General features: G+C 36.1%; 1 protein-coding gene across 1 annotated transcript in view; it reads right to left on the reverse strand.

The window, feature by feature from the left end:
- The window catches only part of TMCO1 (transmembrane and coiled-coil domains 1), a 55,020-nt gene that overhangs the window by 10,609 nt on the left and 17,817 nt on the right, over positions 1-26,594 (reverse strand). The window contains exons 4-6 of the mRNA XM_068541182.1: positions 22,972-23,018; positions 21,545-21,612; positions 11,710-11,854 (exon numbers count right to left, since the gene is read on the reverse strand). Coding sequence (XP_068397283.1) covers positions 11,710-11,854; positions 21,545-21,612; positions 22,972-23,018 — 260 coding nt within the window. The remainder of the gene's footprint in view (positions 1-11,709; positions 11,855-21,544; positions 21,613-22,971; positions 23,019-26,594) is intronic.

Below are 26,594 nucleotides of genomic sequence, written 5' to 3' on the forward strand. Positions count from 1 at the left end.
TATTCAATATCCTGTGATAAACCATAATGAAAAAGAATATGAAAAAGAATGTATATATATGTATAAGTGAGTCACTTTGCTGTACAGCAGTAATTTACACAACACTGTAATTCAACTTTACTTCAACAAAAATTAAATTTAAAATTAATTTAAAAAATTAATTAAAAAAATAAAAATAATTTAAAAATTAAAAAGAAAAAAAGTATGGTAAGGTTTTAGAAAGATATAAAACAATTATTTTGCATTTCTGTCCAGTCCTGTGTAACAGGGTAACAACTGAAGAGTATATGTCAGAAGAGAAAAACAAAGGAAAAACATTTTCCCGTAATCATGCCTTCTATTGGCAGGAAACCCAGAAAAATACCACTACAGGATTTGCGTTCCTTCCTCTCTGCAAAGGATAAGGACCGGTGATCAAGAAAAGGAAATTGTTGGTTGCTAACTGGATATTCTGGGAAGACCCAGGTCACTGGCAATAAACACATTCTGCTAAATTTTATTTCTTAGTCATTTAGCTAAAATAACTCAGCCATGGCAGTCCTTACTTCACTCTTTGTTAGTTTCTCTGGCATCTGACAACCAGCCTTCCTTTCCAACTGATTACAATTTCTCATCAAGTTCCTATAACATAATCTTTACTTTATTCATAATGCTGTGTGTAAAATCCAATCACCTCAAATGGCCCCATCCAACAGTCCCAGGATTTTCACATTGTATCAAAATAGGCTATTTAGGAGAATGATGTAGAGATTAAATATTTAATGACAGTACAACACCAGTGTAGCTGAAATAATACTGGGTTAGCAGTCAGAAGACTTGCTTTCCAGTACTAGCAAACTAGGCAAAGAAAGTAATAAGCAGTATCTTTTCACTTTACCAAGTCTCAATTTTCCTTACATTTAAAAGAAGGGGGCTCACTAGGTTGATTGTTTTCAGACCCTTTAGCCACAGAATCCTTTCTTTAAACAAAATCATGTAAAAACCCAACACAGAAAAGAGATGAAATAGTGTTGGGAACCTGAAGCCCCCTACTGGGCCCTTCAAACTTCCCCATCAAGCACCTTCAAGGAGCCACAGTCCTGTGTGGCTGTGGCTCTAACATTCTAGAATGTGTCTATGTTGTAACAAATTATATTGCAGACTTCAACACATATCTTACAAAGTGGAAATCAAAATTTTGAAAGGAGGATGAGCCATCAAATCTGCACCAGAGTAACACCACCTCCTTTGTAAAGTTGAATGAATATTTTCTGTCCTAGGATGTCCAAAGGCCTCTTTTGTAATAAATGTCTCTTTTGGGGGGATTAGGGGATCAAGTGACAATTTCAACCAGTCAAGGAGAACGTTCTGAATGTTCTGAATTTGAGTTTTGTGTAAGAAGACAAGATGTTTTATCCTTTTAAAAATCTCAAAATGGAGAGTAGAACCCAGCTGGCACCATGTGGGGTATCTATAACTCAGAATGAAATTGTAGTCTTACTGGTTTGAAGAACCAAAGGACAGAGTTTAGGGCAACCATAGCAACTGAAAGTTGAGGGGAAAAAATCTTGGAAAATAGCTAAAAGGAGAGTTCAAAATTTTACATCTAAACTCTGCCCATATCTCTGGCTGACTCTTAAACCATTCACGCATGAGACTGTCTTCAAGCAGCCGAGCTAAGACTAAAATAACTAAGATCTCAGGTGCTGCCTACCACAAAGGAGACAGACTTTGGAGTTTGAGTGCCAACTTAATTGCCCACTTAAACAAACAAACAAACCTCCCACTCTTTTAAGAATAACAGAATCTAGAATCTCTATAGCCTATCATTCACAATGCCCAAGATACAGTCTAAAATTACTAGACATACAAAGAAATAGGAAAACTTGACCCATACTAAAGAAAACAGGCAACAGATAGAGCTCAACCTTGAGATGATCCAAATGTTGGAATTAGTAGATAGGGTTTTTAAAACAGCTTAACTATGCCTAAGGACATAAAAGAAAATATGTTCGTAATAAATGAACAAATAGGAAATCTCAGCAGGGAAAGAGAAAAGCCAAAAGGAACCAAATGGAAATTCTGGAACTAAAAAATACAGTATCAAAATTTTAAAATCATTGGATGAGCTTAGGGTTAACTCGGATGAAAGAGGAGTCATGAACTTGAAGACAGATTACTAGAAATTATCCTATCTAAAGAACAGAGAGAAATAGACTTTTAAAAAATTGAACAGACTCAGTGTCCTATTGGAAAATACCAAAATTTTGAAAGGAGGATGAGCCATCAAATCTGCACCAGAGGATTAATGTATATGTAAATGGAATCACACAAGAAAGAATGGGGCAGAAAAAAATATTTGAAAAAATAATTGCTGAAATTTTCCCAGATTTTATAAAACCATAAACTCTAGCAGGATAATTTTTTTTAAATGCCCTAGGCACATCATAGTCAAATTGCTGAAAACCAAACTTAAAAAAAAAATTGAAAGCAGCCAGAGAAAAGTGACACATTATCTGTAGGGATACAAAGATATAAAGGACTGCTCATCAAAAACAATGGAGGCCAGAAGATAGTGGAAAGACATTTTAAAATGCTAAAGGATTAAAACAAACACAGTCAACCCAGAATTCTGTATCCCATGAAAATATTCTTCAAGAATAAAGATAAAATAAATATTTTTGGATAAATGAAGATTAAGAGAATTTGTCACTAGTAGATTTGCACTATAAGAGACACATATAAAGAAAGAAACAGGGCTTCCCTGGTGGCGCAGTGGTTGAGAATCTGCTTGCTAATGCAGGGGACACGGGTTCGAGCCCTGGTCTGGGAAGATCCCACATGCCGCGGGGCAACTGGGCCCGTGAGCCACGACTACTGAGCCTGCACGTCTGAAGCCTGTGCTCCGCAGCAAGAGAGGCCGCGATAGTGAGAGGCCCGCGCACCGCGATGACGAGTGGCCCCCGCTTGCCACAACTAGAGAAAGCCCTCGCACAGAAACGAAGACCCAACACAGCCAAAAATAATAAATAAATAAATAAATAAATACCACTTCTGTGCAACAACTCCCACATTTCCATTTAAAAAAAAGAAAAAGAAAAAGAAAGAAAGAAACAGACAGAAATCAGTACAAGCAGTGACATGCTTCATCTCCTATTATATCCCACGAAGAACTCTGGACTCAGTGGTCTCTATATCCACTACACACTTTCAAGCCTCCATGTTTTTACTCATACCATGACAAGAATATTCTGATAAGATTGGAAAACCCCTACTCATCCTGCAAGATACAACTTAAATGGCCCTCTTGTATAAAATCTTTGTTTCATAGAAATAATCCCTGCAGCCATTTCACTTCCATAGCACTTTTTTTCCCCTCCTATACCGTATTTGTACATGCACACACACACAAAGGGCATCAATCACACTCTACTATTACTTATGGGTCTGTCTTCCCACATAGACTGTGAGTTCCACAAGGGTAGAGACAATCACTTCTTGCTCTTGCATTCTCAGCATCAAAGAAGAATTCCTGGCATAGTATAAGGACTTGAATCATTCTTTTGCAAGGACAGGAATATTCTAAATAAAGCCTTGAACTCATGCACTGAAACAATTCAAAGGGATCAGATTAAGATGATGCCTGAATAATCTGTTCTGAATCACATGCATTCTCTGATTTGAAGTTAAATATTACAAATGAAAATGCCTTGCTTATAGATAAGCTATACTGAAATTAATGACTTAAGTTATAATCCTTAAATAAAGTGACATAAATTAATGATGAGGTACAAGAGATGGCAGGCATCTATCTTGTCCTATCATTCTGATGACTTTAAGATATACTGACATGACATAATTAGAACCTATTTTTACAAGCCATATCAAAATTCTTTGCCCTAGGAAAGCCAAAAGTGAGAGAAAAAATAAAATTTACTTATTTTTATCACTGTCCTGAGCACATATGTCTGTTGAAGGAGACAATGACAAATTCTCACTGATACTTCTTCAGATTACAGTCATACATCCATTAAAGTTATATATTAAGATGTGAGTGACAAAAAAAAAAAAGAAACTCTTTCTTGTACTTTTCCTCAGAACCACTAACCCTTTTTGCCTGCAAAGAAAAGAGAATTCTGTTCATAGCTTTTACTGTCATATAAATTTATAAGAATAGACCACTTTTCCCTTAGCTGTTCACCAGGTAAGTTTGCGTGTATTTTCACTAAGATTTAGAGCACCTTCTGTAGAGGAGATCACCATTTACTCAACCCACTACTGGACTCATAATAAGAAAAGGAAAGAAAAAAAAAAAAAAGCAAGTACCTTAATTTTAGGAGCTAAGAATATTTCCCTTTATTCTTAAATTTCATCACTGCCCTGGACTAACTTATCACCTCTGATAAAAGCTGGCAGACCTACCATTTCCGCTGCTACAAAGTCAGACAAAGGAAACAGTGATGTGAAGGTCAAGGCAGCTAATCGCTAATCACTACACATTAAGCAAGTAAACAAAAGGAGAAAGATAAAATTAGGAAAGGTAATTAGATTTCTTTTCAGTTAATATGACATATCACCATGTTTTAATCTGTGAAAAGAACCGGTCCTATCTAGGGCTGGGAAACAAATACTAATTTTAAAAATTTAAATACTTATTTTTTAACTGGTTTTTAAAAAAAGTATCACCTTAAGAAAAACTGCTAACCTTCTATATCATTGTCATCTGATTATCATAACATGGTGAGGTTGTACACCAAACCCCATTTCACCTTTGTGAAAATTGAGACTCAGAGAGTTTCCCAAGGACACTCGGCCAGTTAAGTGTCAACAAGAATCAAACCTTGGTGTTTTACCTCCAAATACTATACTTCCTCAACCTTATAATGCATTCCTCCTCTCTCCCCACCATTTTAAAGTTTCTGAAGTAAGAATGTGTCTTAAAATCTATTATCAGTAAGTATTATTTCTGCTTTTACTTGAAAACTCTTTGTTATTTTTTTTATAACTTTATTTATTTATTTTTGGCTGTGTTGGGTCTTCGTTGCTGTACGCGGGCTTTCTCTTGCGGTGAGTAGGGGCTCCTCTTCCTTGCCATGCGCGGGCTTCTCATTGCGGTGGCTTCTTTGTTGCGGAGCACGGGCTCTAGGAGCACAGGCTTCAGTAGTTGTGGCACAAGGGCTCAGTGGTTGTGGCTTACAGGCTCTAGAGCGCAGGCTCAGTAGTTGTGGTGCACGGGCTTAGTTGCTCCGCAGCATGTGGGATCTTCCCGGACCAGGGCTCGAACCCATGTCCCCTGCATTGGCAGGTGGATTCTTAACCAATGCGCCACCAGAGAAGTGCCTCCTTGAAAACTCTTAAGTCGATGGTGAATCATATAATCACTAACATACTAGAACATGAAAAAAATAAGTAATAGATAAAAACCAGACTCACAAATACTTACGTGAATTAGTAATGTCATAAAATTGCCTTAGTTTAGGTTTAAAATTTAATCTTTGTTTAATCTGCCTCCACTCTGATTGGTATAACAGAAATAATTTTAAATGTACTTCTATACCCTCATATTTGATAATGATTTCTTTAGAAGTGAAGTTGCAGGTGGGGAAAATTAACCTTTTTATTTGAAAAGAAACATAAGTTCCATGAGGGCAAGGACCATAATCATACGTCAGTTTTTTTTTTTATATAACTGTATACTAAGCACCCAGCACAGAGCCTGATACACATATGTGTTCAATTTTGTTGAATGAATAAATGAACAGAGGACTCTATCAAGGGATTATTATTAATGTGATAGTAAGTTCTCTTATAGATAGGGGGAAAAAATTACTGAAGCAGACAGATACCCTTAATTCAACCTAATATTATACCTCCATCATAATAAGGGGGCATGATATAGAAAGTTAGCAGTTTTCTTTTTTTTTTTAGCAGTTGTTCTTAAGGTGACACTTTTTTTAAAACCAGTTAGCACACTCCTACCCTTGGGGTATTGTCACGAAGGGACTGGAGCTAGTTGATTTAATCACACTATCACTCTCAGTAAAGGAAGTGGATTCTGGTTAATGCTGTAGAGACGTTATTAACTGACATATGTAAATATCATAATCTTTCACAAATATAAGATGTTTAAAACAAATTCCAGAAACCTGGTGATAGAACTATCTACTCACTTCAGCAATTAAACTGTTGATAGTTTAAGGACATGAATAACAGAAATGTTTCTCATTCCCCTAGATGCTATATTCTAATTTACTACAAGAAGACTTCCCCATTAAAACAAGCAAGGCCACCCCACCATTGCTGGAGGTAACGAATAAAATACATTTTGTTTTTACACGTTCAGCATAAACATTAACCCTGAGTGAATGAAATTATGGTTTTCACTCACTGAAACAAAAGCATGAGAAATTACTTGTATTCTTTTAAAAATGGTCTCAAACTGGTGGTGAACTGAAGCCTTAAGATAACAGTACTGGGTAAAATGATGAGTAGTTATGGAAAACAGTATGTTGATTCCTCAAAAAATTAAACATAGAATTGCAGTATGATCAGCAATTCTACTTCTGGGTATATATGCAAAAAGAAGGGAAAACAGGAATTCAGACATTTATACACCCGTGTTCACAGCAGCATTACTCACAACAGCCAAAAGGTAGAAGCAATCCAATGTCCTTTGACAGATGAATAAACAAAATGTGGTATATACATACAATGGAATGTCTATTCACCCTTAAAAAGGAAACATTCTGACACATGCTACAACATGGATGAACCCTTAAAACATGCCAGTTACAAAAGGACATAAGTATGATTCTACTTATATGAGGTCAAATTCACAAATATGAACAGCCAAATTCACAGAGACAGAAAGTAGAATGGTTGTTGCCAGGGACTGAGGGGAGAGGGTAATGGAGATTTAGTGTTTAATGGGCAGAGATTTTCGGTTTGGGAAGATGAAAAAGTTCTAGAGATGGATAGTGGTGATGGTCATATGACAACGTACAATGTACTTAATGTCACAGAATTGTACAGTTAAAAATGGTTAAAGCAGCATATTTTATGTTATGTCTATTTTACCACAATAAACAAGAAAGATTAAAAGCACTGGAATTACTGAATATAGGAAACCAGAAAGTAGCTTCTGGACATAAGACAGCATTGCCTTGAGGATTCCTCAGGAAAATTGCTACCAGGGGCAGTCACACTGACAAGTTTAAACCTTGAGACTCTATAGGTATGACACGTATATTTTGACCCACTCCTCCATATTCTTTTACTCTAGGGGTTCAGATCACAATGCTTAGCCCACCCTATGACACCTGCGCATTCCAAAAGACCTGATTATCTACACAAGGTGTGAAGAAAGGAGGAGTGTCCCCAGCCAAACACTTGCACTGGGATCTGAACAGACTTACAAATTTCAAAGAGGAATTTAGCCAGGCACTCCAGAGAAAATATTAATAGTAGGCTGCTGACAGGGCTTCGTCCTATTCAAATACACACTAGATTCAAGAATAATCATTAACCTTACTGCATTCTTTTGACCCCCTGGCTTCTCAGTCTTTGAAAACAAGGGATAGGCAACCTTTGATCTCAAATGAATCCATGTTTTCCCTCATAAAAATCACATAATAGTTGGCAAAGTACAAGAGCAAAGAATAAATAAGGTACACCAGTGTCAACTCCAAATGCATCGAACCATGATTTATATATAAAGAATGAAACCAAAATGTACTAGAAGAAAACAAGGATGAATTTCTTTACAACTTTAGTTAAAGACTAGTAAACCAAAAAAGGAAAAAACAAAAACAACAAAAAACCTCCAGCAAACAAAATTAAGCATGGCAAAAACCATACTAAGTAAAACAAACACGAATGACAACTTGTAAAAATTATTAGTAACTTAGATCACAGAGAGCGCTAATCTCCCTAAGAGCTAAAAATTAAGAAAAAGACCAACAACCCAATAGCGAAATAGGCAAAAAGCATACACAGTGTCTCGCCTACCAAAGAAAGAAAAAATATACATGAATAGCTCTTAGACAAATAGAGATGCTCAATCCAAATGAGCAAATTAAAACTACAATGAGAGAGCAATTCTTATCTATTAGATTGGTAAAAACCCAAAAGTTTGACAATTTCTACTGAAGGTTGGGGGCAACATGAATTTTCCTACATTGTTCTAGGGAGTAAAAAGTGGTATAACCCCAATTTTCCAAGTTTATAAGTTTATATTTGGGTGTAGTATCTACTGTTTGTTTCACATATGCCTTTTAGGTGCACACTATGCTTTAAGGTATATACAGGAAATTAAGAAATCACTAGAAGCCCGCATACCACAATGAAGAGTAGTCCCCGCTCGCTGCAACTAGAGAAAGCCCATGTGCAGCAACAAAGACCCAACACAGCCAAAAAAAAATTTTTTTAATATATACATAAATTAATTAATTAATTAAAAAAAAAGAATGGCTTCATTGAGGGAATCATAATACAGTCTCTAATCTGAAAGCCTCATATTTTATGACGGCTCATTTCACATGCATCAACAGAGTCAACTATTATGCAACCTAAGATCTTAAAAAACAAATAAAACAACAAAACAAAACTTAGAGAAAGGGAATAACAGAAAGGAATTTTAATTCAAAGGAAGAAGCATATATTCCATAGTAACACTTCAAATGCTGAAGTATTTCAGACTGGATATAAGTTCATAATCCTCCTGTTAGTATACATACTAACAACCAATGGGGAACAGAATACAGAAACTATTGGCAGCTAATAAAAATGATAAAAGTAGGCCATTTAGGTGATTTTTCAAAGATTTTTAATATCTCAGAATACTTATACTAGAGCTCTATATACTTTTCTCTTATTAATATCAGTGCATAGGATCGGACAAGCGGAAATTAAAAGTATGAATATATATCTTCCTTGGCTGAAAACAAATACACTGAATTTTTTTGGTTTTTTTTGCTGCCCCTTCTCTCCTCACCCATCACCTTTCACCTTTTCTTTGTATTCTCAGGAGTTAGCATGGCTGGTCTACTGCCCGGTTTTTATAAATTAATTAATTAATTAATGGCTGCATTAGGTCTTCATTGCTGCGCACGGGTTTTCTCTAGTTGCAGCTAGCGGGGGCTACTCTTCGTTGTGGCGCGCGGGCTTCTCACTGCAGTGGCTTCTCTTGTTGCGGAGCATGGGCTCTAGGTGCATGGGCTTCAGTAATTGTGGCACGTGGGCTTCAGTAGTGGTGGCTCGCAAGCTCTAGAGCACAGGCTCAGTAGTTGTGGCTCACGGGCCTAGTTGCTCTGTGGCATGTGGGATCTTCCTGGACCAGGACTCGAACCCATGTCCCCTGCATTGGCAGGCGGATTCCTAACCACTGCGCCACCAGGGAAGCCCCTGTTTTTATAAATAAAGTTTTGATGGAACACAGCCACACTCATTCATTTACATATTGTCTAGGACTGTTTTCATACTATAATGGCAGAGTTAAGTTGTTGTGACAGAGACTGTATGGTCTGAAAAGTAAATACAAAAATATTTATCATCTAGACCAGCAGTCCCCAAACTTTTTGGCACCAAGGACTGGTTTCATGGAAGACAATTTTTTCCATGGACGGGCAGCAGGGAGATGGTTCAAGCAGTAATGTGAGCAATGGGAGCAGCAGATGAAGCTTCGCTCACTTGCCCGCAGCTCACTTCCTGCTGTGCGGCCCAGTTCCTAACATGTCGTACCAGTCCGCAGCCCGGGTGTTGGGGACCCCTAACTTCTTCTGTTTGCTGACCACCATGGTAAATGACCATGGCATTCCTGATAAAATTAATTGCTACAAATACACCTCACCAGACTTTCTGAAATAACTGAAAGGAGTTTAAAGACCAGCTTGAGCTGAACTTTCTCAATGATCGTTCTTAACATTTATTTCATTAAAAAAAAAAACTCTACAGTTCAGATGGTGATTTCTAGGTAACAATGTCCAGGTAGCAGTGCAAATGGTGCATATAAAATAACTATTGTGAGGGAGTTCCCTGGTGGCCTAGTGGTTAGGATTCCAGGTTTTCACTGCCGTGACCCAGGTTCAATCCCTGGTCAGAGAACTGAGATCCTGCAAAGCCACGAGGCGTGGCCAAAAAAAAAAAAACCCCAAAAACAAAATACAAAACTGTTGTGAGACATCACAAATAAAGTAGTAACATCTGCATGTAATTAAAATAGAATTGTTCTTTGTTGCTTAAAGTAGCATGTATACATCGTTTTTATTAATATTTTGACCCTAGCTATAATTTTAATATTTCATACTTAAATAATCAAATTTAAGAGCAATATTCTAGTTACTGATGACCTCTGTTAAACCAACAAAGAGATCCATGTTGTCACTGTCTTGGCTTTCACCTTGGATAAGTCAAAATGCTAAAGCATGCCAAAAGATATAGTATACACCTCGGCTACACAAGAATATAACTTCCTGGTGGACATACCCACTTAAGTGCCTCACAAACACCTCAAACAGCATGTTTTCTAACCAACCTGCTTCTCTTTCTTCTATTCCCATCCTCCATTTGGTCACCAAAGCCATAATGTTGAAGTCACCTTAGTTTCTCCTTTCTCACATTAAATCAATCTCTAAGTTCTGCTAGTTTACCTCTATATATTTTTCAACTTTGTCCCCTCCTTTTCAACCCTCCCATCACTGTAACAGTTTAGAACATAGTGATTTTTTGCTAGACTACTGTGATAATCTTCTGAGATTTCTGCATCTGGTCACATATCTACCCTTCAGAATGCAGCAAGTGTCAGAAAATGATTCCAGGAAGCCTGGAAACTTGGTTGCATTCAATATGCAACAGAAGAAGGTGGGAGACATCCAGATAGAAGGAAGAGCATTCACAAAAAGTGAGTCTGGGTAAGTGGAACATGGAAACTGTCAGGCAAGTCAGAATGGCTGGAGTGTTGGATGAGGTGAGAGATGAGGTAAGGAAAGTATTAAGTGGTAAGATCATGAAGATCTTTGTGAGCTTCAAACTATAATTCCGTTTCCTATTGATTCCCACATGCCAGACAAATCAAAAAACCTGCTGCCACAGACAATATTCAGAGGAAGAAGAAGAAGAAAAACAACTCACTTTTTAAAGTCCCATCTCAAAAGCCACTTCATTCTTTCAACCTTTCTGCCTGAATCGTCTGCCACTAATTGAATGTTGTGTCTCTCTTCCAGGCTCTCACAACCTTATATGGATCTCTTAGTTCTCACTCTTTTTCACTATGAATGTCTGACCATCATGTTGCTTGAATGTAAATTCTACAACCCAGACTTTATCTCAACTGTGACTAACTTAAAGTTCCCAAATTATTATGTTTATCTGTGTTTCTGAAGTGCCAAAAGGCACTGGTGTATAATAAAGAAGAAATGATAGTGGGAAGACAAAACCCACTCTTTACTTTTCTACCTTTAGATAGTTGCAATAAAGAAGAAACTTGAGAGCTCTAAAAATGGGATGTGGAAACCATTTTTGATTTTATGGCTACTTCCCATCCCTAAGGATCAGTAATCTAGACCTACACACATTTAAAACAGTTTTAGATGATACTCTGGAATTCTAAAACAAGCAACTGAGAGATCTCAGTAGCAAAAGGTAGACACTTCCAGTATTACAGAAGTAGACACTAATTTAGGGTGTGACAGCAAGGAAGGATATACATATTAAATAGTGGATGTTGTCACTTACCTGTCGAATTGACATGGTACAGAGAATATATAGGAAGATGAAGGAACAGTCTGTGGTATCATCCCCCAGCAGATTTCGATGAGACAGTCCTTGGATGTAGGAAAGGGGGGTGAAAGGGAGCTTTGCCACCACTCTACCATCAAATCTAAAAAGGAAAAGACAAAGAACTGTTATTTTTGGAAGACAGACAAGGCTCTTAGTTCCAGAGAAGAATCTGGGACAGAAATAGAACTCTAAGTCCCTTGATCTCTAAAAAATAAAGAAAGGATGATATTCTAAAAAGAGACTTGAAGTATAAGGATGTAAGGAAGGGCCTAGATTTTTCCCATCAATCTTTTTCTAAACTAGTGATTCTTAATTTTTTCAGCACCAGGATCCTTTAACACTCTGAAAACTTATTGAGGACCCTAAAGAGGTTTTACTTAGAGGTTATATCTATCAATATTACTGTTTTATAAATTAAAACAGAAATTTTAAACCATTTATCAAATCATTTAAAAGGTAGCAATATTCAGTATGTTAACACAAGTATTTTTATGGAAAATATATTTTCCATACAGAAAAAGAATTTAGTGAGAAGAAAGGCTTTTTTTCCCCCAATCTCTTTAATGTTTTACTTAATAGAAAAATGTTGGATTCTCATAGCTGCTTCATTACTCAGGCTGTCGCAATATTACACACCCTATGAAGCCTCTGGAAAATTCCACTGTACATTCATGAGAGAAGGAGAGTGAAGAAGGCAAATAACATCTTAGAATTATTACAACAATAATTTTTACCTCAAGGACCTCCTAAAAGTCTCACAGACCTCCAGGGATCCCCAGACCACACTTTGAGAACCACTGTTCTAAACCATGACACCAATAAGATTTTAAGAACCCTCTTTTCCAAGACTCAAAGATTCCCAGTATATACACATTAAACAGGATAAACACTTCTGGAGAGAAATTCATGGAATATACATAGCGGTGAATGAAAAATGGCATACATAATACTCTGAGATAACTTTTAACATACTTCTAATGTTTGAAAGTAATTCCTTTTACTTTTTCTAAAATAGGAAAGAAAAATGTTCTGAAAAGAGAAAATCTTAGAAAAAACTAGAAGAAAATATGTATCAGTGTTTATTTTGAGGTGCTGGGGATATAAACTTCTTTTATACTTTTCTATGAATAAGCTGTACAGTCAGACAATATTGAGAATTATAAATTAATGTGATTAAGGATAGTGATACTTCATAATATTACAAAAATATATGACAGCATCAGTTACATTATCCAAATAAAGTCTTTAACTCCAGTTAAAATATCTAGAACATTCCCTCTTAGAAAAACATTTGGTATTTAGAATGTTTCTATAGAGGGAGAGGGAAAAGAGAGGTAGCATTACCATCTTTTTCATTGGGGAAAAAAATCCCTAAATATCCATATTAACTATTGTGGTTATAAAGATCTTCTTATACAGCTGAACTCCAAAGAATATAAATAGAATGAATTTGACATATTCTATACATATGTATGATTGTCCACTTACTATTTCCAACTGCTTTCCTAGTATATAGTTTGCACAGGGTAAGGGCTCAATCATGAACTGTTGTTACTTGGATATGACGAAAATATTTAAAGATCTGCTTGAAGTAGTTATTCTTATCTACTAACCTCACAAAAGCAAAACAAAGTATTGTAATAACTTTTCCAGGAGGAGATATTCCCATTCACTCACAGGAAGTATTATACACAGTTGTTCCAATATTTCCTGATTATATGCTGTATGCAGTATACTGTTCTACATACGCCACTCTACTCTCCATCTGTAGAGTTAAACTGTGAGGAGTAGGGCTGGAATAAATATAGCCCGAAATGTTTAGCCCTCTTATTGCTAACATACACACCCAACAAATTCATCTTATATAGTAATTTTATTCCTTGACATTTTTGACTTGAAATTGTAGCCAAAAAGAAAATCTTTTACAACTAATAAATGAATTCAGTAAAGTTTTGGGATGGAAATCAACATACAAAAATCAGTTGCATTTCTATATACCAACAATGAACTATATGAAAAAATAAATAAAACAATCCCATCTACAATAGCATCAAAAACAATAAAATACTTAGGAATAAATTTAATCAAGGAAGTGAAAGATATATACACTGAAAACTATAAGACATTGATAAAGAAACTGAAGAAGACACAAATATATGGAAAGATATCCATGTTCATAGACTGGAAGAGTTAATATTGTTAAAATGTCCATACTATCCAAAGTCATCTACAGGGCTTCCCTGGTGGCACAATGGTTAAGAATCCACCTGCCAATGCAGGGGACACAGGTACAAGCCCTGGTCCGGGAAGATCCCACATGCCGTGGAGCAACTATGCCCATGTGCCACAACTACTGAGCCTGCGCTCTAGAGACCACGAGCCACAACTACTGAGCCTGCATGTCACAATTACTGAAGCCCGCATCCTAGAGCCCGTGCTCCACAACAAGAGAAGCCACCACATCTGTGTGTGCGCATCACAATGAAGAGCAGCCCCCGCTCCTTGCAACTAGAGGAAGCCCGTGCACAGGAAGACCCAAGGCAGCCAAAAATAAATAAATAAAATAAATAGATTTATTAAAAACAACAACAACAAAGTCATCTCTAGATCCAATACAATCTCTAATCAATACTCTACTTTTCACAAAAATAGAAACATCAATACTAAAACTCATATGGAACCACAAAAGATCTTGAATAGGCAAAGCAATCTTGAGAAAGCTGGAGGTATCAAACTTCCTGATTTCTAACTATGTTACAAAGCTATAGTAATCAAACCAATATATTACTGGCACAAAAACTGACATGCAGACCAATAGAATAGAATAGAGAGCCCAGAAATAAACCCAGTCAACTAATATCTGACAAGAGCCAGAAATGCTCAGTGGAGAAAAGGATGGTCTCTTCAATAAATGGTGCTGGGTAAACTGGATATTCACATGCAAAAGAATTACACTGGACCCCTATCATACACTACTCACAAAAATTAACTCAAAATGGATTAAGGACTTAAACATGAGACCTGAAACTGTAAAACTTATAGAAGAAAACATAGGGTTTTAAAGCTCCTTGACATTGGTCTTGGCAATGATTTTTTTGGATATGACACCAAAAGCACAAGCAACAAAAATCAACAAATGTGACTACATCAAACTAAAAAGCTTCTGCACAGCAAAAGAAACAACAAAATGAAAAGGCAAACTATGAAATGGGAGAAAATATTTGCAGACTATATATCCGATAAGGGGTTAATATCCAAAATATAAAAGGAATTCGTACAACTCAATAGCAAAACAGCCCCCCAAATAATCCAATTAAAAAGTGGGCAGAGGATCTGAATAGACGTTTTTCCAAACAAGACATACAAATGGCCAAGAAGTACATGAAAAGGTGGTCAACATTACTAACCATCAGGGAAATGCAAATCAAAACCACAATGAGATTTCACCTCATGCCTGTTAGAATGACTATTATCAAAAGGACAAGAGATACCAAATGCTGGCAAGGATGTGGAGAAAAGGGAATCCCTGGGCACTATTGCTGGGAATGTAAATTGGTACAGCTACTATGAAAAACAATATGGATGTTCCTCAAAAAATTAAAAGTAGAACTACCATATGATCCAGAAATCCCATTTCTAGCTATTTAGCCAAAGGAATTGAAATAAACTATCTCAAAGAGATCTGTACTCCCATGTCATTGCAGTATTATTCATAATAACCAAGATATGGAAACAACCTAAGTGTCCACCGACAGATGAATGGATAAAGAAAATGTGATATATATACTGTATACAAGTCTGACAGAGAAAGACAAATACTGTATGACATCACTTATATGTGGAATCTAAAACAGCTGAACTCATGGAAACAGAGAATTAGACTGGTGGTTGCCAGAGGACGGGGGTTGAGGGAAATGGGGAGATGCTGGTCAAAGGGTACAAACTTCCAGTTTTAAGATGAATAAGCTCTGGGCTTCTAATGTACAGCATAGTAATTATAGTTAATACCGTATTATATGCTTGAAAGCTAAGAGAGTAAGTCTTAATTGTTCTCACCGCCACCACAACAAAATGATATTTATGTGAGATGAAGGATTTGCTAACTGACCTTACTGTGGTAATCATTTGGCAATATGTATGTGTATCAAATTATCACTCTGTACACCTTAAACGTACACAATGTTCTATATTATATGTCATTATATATCTCAATAAAGCTGGAAAAAAGCTTTAAAAGAAAAAGGAGAGAGAAAACCTTTCATGTCCTATAAGTGAGTTATTCATTTATGTGAAACTGAGCATTTAGTACGAATGAGACCTTAAACCAGCCACAAATATGAAGAAAAAAAACCCTTCAAATTAATTTTTCCAGGAGATTAGAGGCTTGCCATTGGAATAGCTAAGAATAGATACCATTACTGGTGTGTAGCCTAATAATGAAAAGAGTTAGGGAGAGAAAGAAAAAGGTGCAAAGAGAGAAATAGCTTATAATAGGTCGATTATTTCTTTAAGTGAACTTACTCTCTGCAGTTCCAGAGGGCAGGACCACTGCTCATGAGCAGAAGAACAAGCAGGCATATTTTGGTCCAGTAAAAGGAACCACTTTCATACTCTAAATACTACTCGGTAAAACTATATTATCTCAGAAACCATCAAGCTCCTCGTCATTGAAAATGATTAAAAATAATGGAAAATTATCTGCTAGAGGTATTATTGGAGGCATTTCCGTATTGACACAGAAGTAATGTGTTGAACGACTTTTAAGATCACTTCTAATTCTAAGATTTAATGTTTCAGCTTTATGGAAATGATCCAGAAGAGAAGCCAAAGACAAATAAATAGCTGAATTTGGTGCCTCTTGTTGCTACTCTGGCAATCTGGGAGCTCAAGTCCTTCCCATCTTAGTCTAACTTGAGGCTTTTTTCTATCAACAATTTTAAGACTAAAATAGATATTAGAGATAATGTATTCCATTCCATAATAAACAGATGATCAAGGTGAAACTAAGAGAAATTATACGAAAAATGAATAGTGATTGTTCAATACAATCAAAATATGTACTAGACTCTGTAATAATTGACACCCACATTAATTTTGTTTAGAACTGCTGAGGGATGGTGGGGGTTTTTTTTCTATATGTTTTTTTTCCTTTTTTTCCCATTTAAATTTAAAATTCATACATACAAATATGATTAAATTTTGATTAAATTATTATTTGCTAATATTTTTAATGAAAAGAAAAAGAAAGGGGTGCATTCGGTTTCAATCCCAGCTATTGTCTGGACTGTCATGTCACATGAACAATGACGTTTTATCTGAGGATATGAAGATAGCATTGAATCCTATAGACTGGATATTCTGAACATCAGATCTGAAACGTCTGCTTTTCAATATATGTGAAATAAAACTTGGAAATCGCTCACCAAAAAAAAAAAAAAAATGTACTAGACTTTTAATTTCACATACCAGCTTATAAAAATAGAGATACATTCTTTAACTTCTAGGTGTTCACAGTCCTAGACATAAGAAATACGTATATATTTAAATAGATTAAATATATATGTTTATATATATTTAAGTATATATATATATTTATATATATACTTAAATATATTTATATATTTAAATTTCTGGGCTGGGCACAAAGACCAGAAAAAAAACATGAATACCATTCGGCAACCATGCTCCTTGGTATCTTTCCAAAGGAGCTGAAAACATGTTCACAAAAAAACCTGCACACAGATGTTTATGGAAGCATTATTCATAATTGCCAACTGATGAACCTACAATGGCACCTCATTATCACCCAAAGTCCACAGTTTACATTAGGGTTCACTCTTGGGTTTTAATAAATGTATAGCAACATGTATCACCATTAAGTGTCACACAGAATAGTTTTACACTAAAAAATCCTCTGTGCTCTGCTTATTCATCCCTCCCTCACACCTAATCCCTGGCAACCACTGACCTTTTTACTGTCTCCAGAGCTTTGCCCTTTCTAGAATGTCATATAGTTGTAATCATATAGTATGTAGCCTTTTCAGGTTGATGTCTTTCACTTAGTAATATGCATTTAAGGTTTCTCCATGTCTTTGCATGGCCAATAGCCCATTTCTTTTTAGCAATGAATAACATTCCACTGTCTGGATGTTCCACAGTTTACCCGTTTACCAACTGAAGAACATCTTGGTTGCTTCCAAGTTTTGGCAATTATGAAGCTGCAATAAACATCTATGTGCAGCTTTCTGTGTGGACATAAGTTTTCAACTCATTTGGGTTCACTTTCACTTTTTATTCTACATTACTCTATACTGTTTGAATTTTTTAGAAGTACTTGTGTATTACTAGTATAAGAAAATTCTTTTTCTTTTTAAACTTTAGTTCTGATGCACATTCCTGGTTAAGATCTACTGCATAAGCTTTGGGAAGCTACCTGATATATCATAAACTAGTCATTTCAAATCATCAGGGAAAATATATTATTTGTTCCCTACCTGGTATTAACAATAGCTAAGTACTTGGTAAAGTTGGAAACTGACCACCAAAAAAAATTACAGATGAAACAAAATTTAAATATAACAAATAAAAAGTAGAAAAAAATTTATATAATCTGGTATGAGAAAGGCACTATTTATATAACAGAAAAGAGTAACAGATTTGACATAAAAATTAACATTGTCCATATATCTCAAAAAGAGAGCTTAATAGTCTCAATAAATAAAAAATTCTTATAAAAAGAAAATAAGGGAAAGAACATGAACTAGAAATTTAGAAATAGATAAACATAATAAGTATATGAAAAGATGCTACATCTCACAAGAAATGCAAATTTTAAAAGAAATATTATTGTTTAGCTATTAGATTTGCAAATATTAAACAGATGCATAATTCCCAGTAATGACAAATATATGAAGAAAGAACCACTCACAAGTACTGAGGGCAATAATCAAAAAATATAAATTAATAAAAACCTTTCTAGGGGAATTCCCTGGCAGTCCAGTGGTTAAGACTCCACGCTTCCACCGCACGGGGTCGCGGGTTCGATCCCTGGTCGGGGAAACTAAGATCCCGCATGCTGTGCGGCAAGGCCAAAAAGAAAAAATTTCACCTAAGCAATACTGCTAGGATATGCCTGAGGAAAAAATAAGTATACACTGGTGTACATACTACCTGTGAAAATTCTGTGTGAAGATTAATAGAAGATTATATAAGTTAGGGTACATCCATTCAATGGAATACTGACAGACATTAAAAATGATTATGCAAGATGGGACTTCCTTGGTGGCACAGTGGTTAAGACTCTGCCCTCCCAATTCAGGGGGTCCGGGTTTGATCCCTGGTCAGGGAACTAGATCCCACATGCATGCTGCAACTAAGAGTTCGCATGCCACAACCAAGGAGCCCACGAGCCACAACTAAGACCTGGTGCCACCAAATAAATAAATAATTTTAAAAATCCTAGCCTGCGTGCAGCAATGAAGACCCAACGCAGCCAAAAAAAATAAAAATAAAAAAATAAATTAAAAAAAAATTAAAAATAATAAAAATCCTCTAAAAATGATTATGCAAGAGTTACACATACTGTATTTAAAAAATTATCACAGGTAACTATAGCAGGTTACAAAACAACCATTTTGGGGTATAAAAATTAATACATACAAGTATCTAAATGTTTGTATACGGAGAGAAGAAGTACAGATCTTGAAAGGACACACACTCATTTGAGGAAGGCAGAGTGATCTTTACTTTATATTTTATACATTTATATATTATTGGAATTTTTCCAGTAAGAATTTATTACTTCAATGATTACAGAAAAAAATGTAATAAAAGGTTCCACCTGAGGGGAAAAATATGGCATTGTGAGAAAAATATATTTGAATCAGATGCCCCTCCCATAGAGCAGCCATTCATACCACGATATGTTCACAAATAACATTAAGAAAGGGAACCACATGAATATAAGGCAGCATTACCACTGGTAGAAATGGCCACCATTCTTTCTTCCTTTTCTTTTTTTTAAAATTCAGGTATAGGTGATTTACAATATTACATAAGTTTCCGGTGTACAACATAGTGATTCGCAGTTTTTAAAGATTATACTCCATTTAGAGTTATTATAAAATATTGGCTATATTCCCCACAGTTCTTTCTTAATCAGCCTATTTCGTTAGAACCCACCTGTACATAAGACTAAGGAATAAAATCAAACGTTGAATTTCAAGCAAAGCAGTGATTCAAATTTATTGTAGGTATCACACAATAAAGCCAAGACCAATAAGAATAGCTATACACACACACATCACTAACCTATAAAAATACTATTTTAAAAATCAGAAGTATGAGAAAAATAAGACGTTAAGCATCAAATTTTTAAAATATAGATGAGTACTTAGCTAGCTCTATACTGTCCAGAATGTGACAAATTAAAGAATATTTGAGTTATTTGAGTTGTACCAATGAAGCTTACTAGTTAACTACAAAATCTTTCAGTGTTTGGTTTGCCTGGTAATCCACGGTGATATATACCCAAGAAATGAGAGAAAGCATAGCAGTGAAAAAAGAATACTGAGTTTAGAGTTATAAGTTAGAAATTATGAGACTTCTAGAAACCTTGGGCAAGTTATTTAACCTTCCAAAGGTCCTTTTCAGCACTAAAGGTCTATGATTTTAGTAATCACCAGTTAAGTGGAAATTCTGTATTAAAATCATTTTGGACATTCCCTTTGGTGCCTCACCTAAGTAAAAATAACCACTCCCTTTCTCCCCCCTACTATATTTCACACACACACACATCTACTGTAACATCCATCAATGTATTGATTTGTTTGTCCTTTCTTTCCATAAAATTTTGATATTACTGAGGGCAGGGAACACACCTTATTTGTTATATTCTGATACCTAGCACAATGCCTGGCACAAAGTAGGCCCTTGACAGGTGGGAAGAGAAGAACATGGAGGTGGGGTGGGGGGTGGGTACAAGGAGAGAAAGAGACAGACAGGTAGAAATGAAGCAGGGGAGGAAGAGTAGGAGAAAGGGAAGAAAAAGAGTGAGTGAGGAAAATGCGTGGTAGTTCAGGTGAGCTCTGAAAGGTAATAAATGACAGCTTGTCATCTCTGGATACTTTCCCAGCTTCTGTCAAAAGCAGTCCCACAATTACTCAGGCCTGCTATATGCTAGTTTAGACAATAGTAACCTACCTTATCATTAAACAAGATTATAGTTGTTAAGACTCTATTTTAAGAGTCAAAACATCTCTGTACGACTACCTTCATTTTGAAGCAGTTTGTTAGTAAGGAACTTAAAAAACCCAGGAGACATATTAAATTCTTTTTAGAGGACCCATAAAACCTTAGTCTTTGCCTTACACATAAGATATCCTCAATATTAAGAGGGTGAAAAAGTTATAATTGTATTCCATCAAAATTAAATTTCCCTTGATTTTGATAACTGGATTGAGGTTAAGTAAGAGAATGTCCATGTTCTTAGGAAATACACACTTGAGTAGTTATGGGTAAAGGGGCATGAAGCCTACAACAAACTCTTGAATGATTCAGAAAAATATACAAATAATGTATGAATGAGTACATATATGATATGGAGAAACAGAGAAAAAAGGAAAGCAAATGAGGCAAAATGTTAACAATTGTGAATCTGGTTAATCAATGTACTATTCTTGTAACTCTTCTGTAAATTTGAAATATCAAAATATTACCAAAAAAGTTAATTGTTCACATATACACACACATAGAGCAATATTTAGATAAAACCATATTAAAGGCTACTCACATAGAATTAAACATTCCCATTAGGGCAGTAAAACAAAAGCCAATTGCAAACATGGATTTCATTCGAACCTGGAAGGAAACCAACGAATTGTTATTTTACACTAGAGAAAAAGCACCACTAAAGCACACCCCAAAAGTTTTGGTTTCATGTCATTTTTAAAAGATGCTCCTTGGCAAAAAGCTGTTTATTGGCTAACCCACCCTCCACCTCCAAGGCCTCTTCTCCTTGCCAGCTTCTGATGAATAGTATTGGGGTGGCCATATGACCCAACTCTGGCCAATGAGATGTAAGTACCAACCAGAACTTTTAAAAGGGACAAACTTGGCTAGCATCCCTTTAGGCCTTTTGCCCATACTTCTTGCCTGGAATGAAGAACATAATGCCTGACAGTAAAGCACCATCAAACAACCAAATGACCATAAGCTAAGGAAGGTTAACCTGAGTCCTTAGTGACATTACTGTGCTGCCACAGCAACCCAGGACTACCAACCTCTGTACCTCTTGAGCAAGTGAAAAAAATTTTATATGTTTAAGCCATTATTAAGCATTTTGTTTCTTGTAGCTAACTTCTTTCTTGATTACATGTGCCATAAAAGTATAAACAAATAGAAGATCATAAAGATATAAGATTAAGTTTATTTATCAGCAATTTTTATCTCTTCTTTCTGCAGTTTCCAAATTTGGTCTCATGAACATGTAATAATAGTGACAACAGAAAAGCTATTTTCAAAAAAATGCACTTCTAAATTATGATCTTTCTTAATAAGAATTTCAAGAAACAGAAGATAAAATAATATAGCAAAGGTCTCTTGGTAAGCAAAAGACAACTGTTGCACAGTTTAGATGTCCTGTGTTGAATATACAGAAATTAAGTAGAAAAATAAGTCAAGCCATATAATTAGCCTACCTGCACCTCAGAAAGACATGCTTGAACTCTACTCTTTATAAATAATGAGTAAATGGCTAATAAAATCACTTTTCCTTACACTTTATGATATGCCTGACCCTCAGATCAAAAGGCCTCTTAAAGAATAAAGGCCACAATAAAGGCCATCTATGATGCTCCAACTCCTATTTGGGTTTACCAGGTCACCATAAAGCCAAAGATTCAGCAATAACATGAGGAAGAAAAAGAAAATAAGCTACTTCATTTGAAAACATAAGGGGGAAGCTAATAAAAACTGTGTGAAAGGGACAAATTATGACTTCGAGAGAGCCTTAAAAAAAAGCTATTCATATTACTAACATGAAGCTTCAGCCCAGTAGCATATTTTCACTTCTATTTGGTCCAGGAACAACCATGATATTATTTATACCCTGCATAACTATAAATTTCTGAAAAGGTAAGTGCAGTGTACTTGATGAAAATCAGGGTCTTTTGCTGAAAAACATGTGGTTTATCATGAAGTTATATTTAGGACTCTTACCATTGATAGATCCCTGTTATTATTCTTCAGTTTCTCTTCTTGCCGCTCTGCAAAGAATTAATGAACTGGTTAATATACACAGTGCTGAGCGCAAAGCAGATGCTAAACTGTCACTGCCTGATGACTATAATAGCACTTCTGTCTCAGTATCACTTAGTAAGATAAGCTGAATACCTGGAATACTGTATACTTTGTACTAACAGAAAATTCAAATGCAGCAGGGCACCAAAATAGTTCAAATTAAATAAATAAAAATATTTAAAGTTTAATTTAAACTTTAAGTGTCTGAACTCTGTACATTAAGATATACTCTTGGGCTTCCCTGGTGGCGCAGTGGTTGAGAATCTGCCTGCCAAAGCAGGGGACACGGGTTCGAGCCCTGGTCTGGGAAGATCCCACATGCCGCGGAGCAACTGGGCCCGTGAGCCGCAATTACTGAGCCTGCGCGTCTGGAGCCTGTGCTCCGCAACAAGAGCGGCCGCGATAGTGAGAGGCCCGCGCACCGCGACGAAGAGTGGCCCCCGCTTGCCACAACCAGAGAAAGCCCTCGCACAGAAACGAAGACCCAACAAGCCAAAAATAAATTAAAAAAAAAAAAAAAAAAAAAGATATACTCTTACTTTACATCAAAAGGAAGTATAACCATAATGACTGTACTTAGGTTTCAAGTATTAATTCCCCATCTGTTATGATTTTTTCCCCCTCTTTCAGTTTCTTTAAGAGAGCATGGAGTCTAAAAATTAAAAGCCAATTAAGATGAATTTAAGATTCAGGTTCTTTCATATTACAGTCAAATCAATCTAAAAATAAGCATAGTTTCATAGTTAAGTCACTTGGAAAGCTAGGAAATTTGACATATATTTCAAGAAAATTGTTATATAGACAGAACCTAAACTGCTAAAGAAGTCTCAGCTGTACATTAATGACCTTATTTACTGTATTCCATCAACGTAAGGGACTTTATTGTACTTAAGAAGAAATTGAGGCCCAGCAAAGGAGAAGTGACTTCTCAGAGACCACACAGGTATTTTATGCCAAAGCCAGGATGAGAAACCAAGTTTCCCAACTCCCAACCCAATGATCTCTATATATACTATGCTACTGCTTTCCTTGATTATGCATTTTTATCACCAGGATCAATTTATTCAACAAATACTTACTGATTACCTACTAAATGCCGAGCACTTTTCTGAGCACTAGGGATAAATGAATGAACAAAACACACACAAATCCTCACCCTCACAGGAAGATTATGAAATTAAAATATAATACCCTCTAAAATAAAAAATATACAATTGGAATATATGAAACTTGTGTGAGGGCTGCAAGTGCAGGCAGTTAAAGGAAAGGAAGGAAGAACAGGCCTACAGGAACCGCAGACTGGAGTGTAGTTTCCAAACAATGTACGGTGAGATGAATATACGCTTCCTTGTCTTAAATCGTTCCTATCCAGTTTGTTCTCCCTGGGGGGAAAGGATACAGGCAGGAGAAAGTGGGGATTATGAAGATATATGGAAGAAAATGAACAAAATGGGGTGGAACTAAGGTGTATCTCGGGGACTAGAGCTCTTTTTCTACCTGAGCAGCCCTCTTACAATGTAATAAGACTTTTTAAAATTGGGTGTTTGAAGATTGGGATGACTAGAAGGTAAACAGGCATAAAATCAAGTAGAGAGGGAAAAGGACTACCACTGAGACATGAAAAGAAAGGTATAGAAAAGCATCTATGCTAGAAACCTTGGCACATCCTTGACTCCGTACTCTATCTTCAATCAAACACCAAGTCCTATTAATTATACCTCATAAAAACTTATGAAATCCACCTCTTCCCCTCCTTACTATCACTTCCTTAGTTAGGATTTCTAACATCTCTTAACCTATATTACTTTCAAGTCTCCTAACAGATCTGCCTCCAAACTTGTTCCCTCAAATCCATCTTCCACATAAATGCAGTCAGATCTACTTAAAAGGCAAAACTGAACAAAATCATGATACACCCCAGCTTAAAATCCTTCCATGGCTTTTCATCCCAAGATCATGTTTCTTTTTTTTTGGCCACGCCACACGGCACGTGGGATCTTAGTTCCCCGATGAGGGATCGAATGCATCCCCTGCAGTGGAAGCGTGGAGTCTTAACTACTGAACTGCCAGGGAAGTCCCAAGATCATGTTTCACTATCACCTGCAAGTCCTGCATCTGGCCCCTGCTTACTTCTGCAGCCACATTTCCAACCGCTCCCATACATTTTTATGTTCTTACAATATCAAACAACTTTAAGTTCCTGTATATATGATGCTTTTCTCTTGATTCAATGTGTTTGTTCACAAAGTCTCTTCTACCTTGGGTGACCAAGCGTCCCTGTTTTCCCCAGACTGTTCCAGTTTTAGCTCTGAAAATCTCACATCCCAACAAACTCCTCGGACTAGACAAATTGGGATGGTTGCCTACCCTACTTCCACCTAGACTGTTTTATCCTACCCCACCAAACCCTTTCCTGGCTAGCCTATACTCAACTTTTAAGCCTCAGCTCTTGTGTCACCTCCTTTTGACAATCTTGATTCCTTAAGCAATACTATTCTAAAAAACTTTCTACAATTCTGAAAATATCTTATATCTGTGCTGTCAATACAGTAGTCACTAGCTACATGTAGCTACTGAGCAATGAAATGTGACCAGTATGATTGAGGAACTAAAATTTCAACTTCATTTATTAATAATTTTAATTAATTTAAAATCTGAACAGTCAAATGTAGCTACAGGCTGCTGTACTGGACAATGCAGTCTTAGACACCGGATTAGAAGTCCTTTCTTTATGCTTCTAGAATATTCCAAGCACATCTCTATCATTATACTCACCGAGTTTATATATTTTGTTATAATGATCTGTTTATGTACTTAACAATGCAACTAGATGGCAGGCTCCTGGAGGACAAGGACTTCTTCATCTTTGTATCCTCAGTAATTAGCAAGTAGTTAGCTGCTCAGTATTGTAGTATATGCTCAATGTTGCTTAATGAATCAGCAATATAATAAAAGCTGATCTGAAGATACCGTACACCAAAAATCCCCTTCCAGGGACAGGAGTCTTTCATGATAAAGCTGGTAGCCTGAAGAGGCACTTAAAACCTGAAAGGCTGAGAGGACACTACAGTGACACAGTTTTTATGAAGTTCTATTCCACTTTTTTCAATTATGTCCAAACAGAAGCTCTAACCATACGTAGTGTCAAGGTAGACTGTATGTATACATGGCTTAAGAAGAATACAGCAGTACAGGTTTATGATATATCCCAACACTACTGTGCTTGGTTACTGAAGATTTTTCAACTCAAATTGTTTTTAGGTGCCCACCATATACAAATAAAGTAGGTTTTGTTGGTTTCAAATAATTCAGAAATAAGTTAACGTTCATCTGGTTTTGGAGGGGATAAAAGAAACAGAGTCAAGTTTCTTATGACCTTGATGTGCTTAGTTGGCAGGAAATGCTAAGATGCCTCAAGAAGCATAAACACTACAAGGACTTTAACATTTAAAGTCCTAGACAATGTAAGAGTTTTCAGAAATCCAGAAATGCCCATGTGGGAAACAGCAAACCTGATCTAATAGAAATGTTACCAATAGGGA

Source organism: Eschrichtius robustus, chromosome 3 (assembly GCF_028021215.1).
Source record: "Eschrichtius robustus isolate mEscRob2 chromosome 3, mEscRob2.pri, whole genome shotgun sequence".
In the NCBI taxonomy this organism is placed as follows: Eukaryota; Metazoa; Chordata; class Mammalia; order Artiodactyla; family Eschrichtiidae; genus Eschrichtius; species Eschrichtius robustus.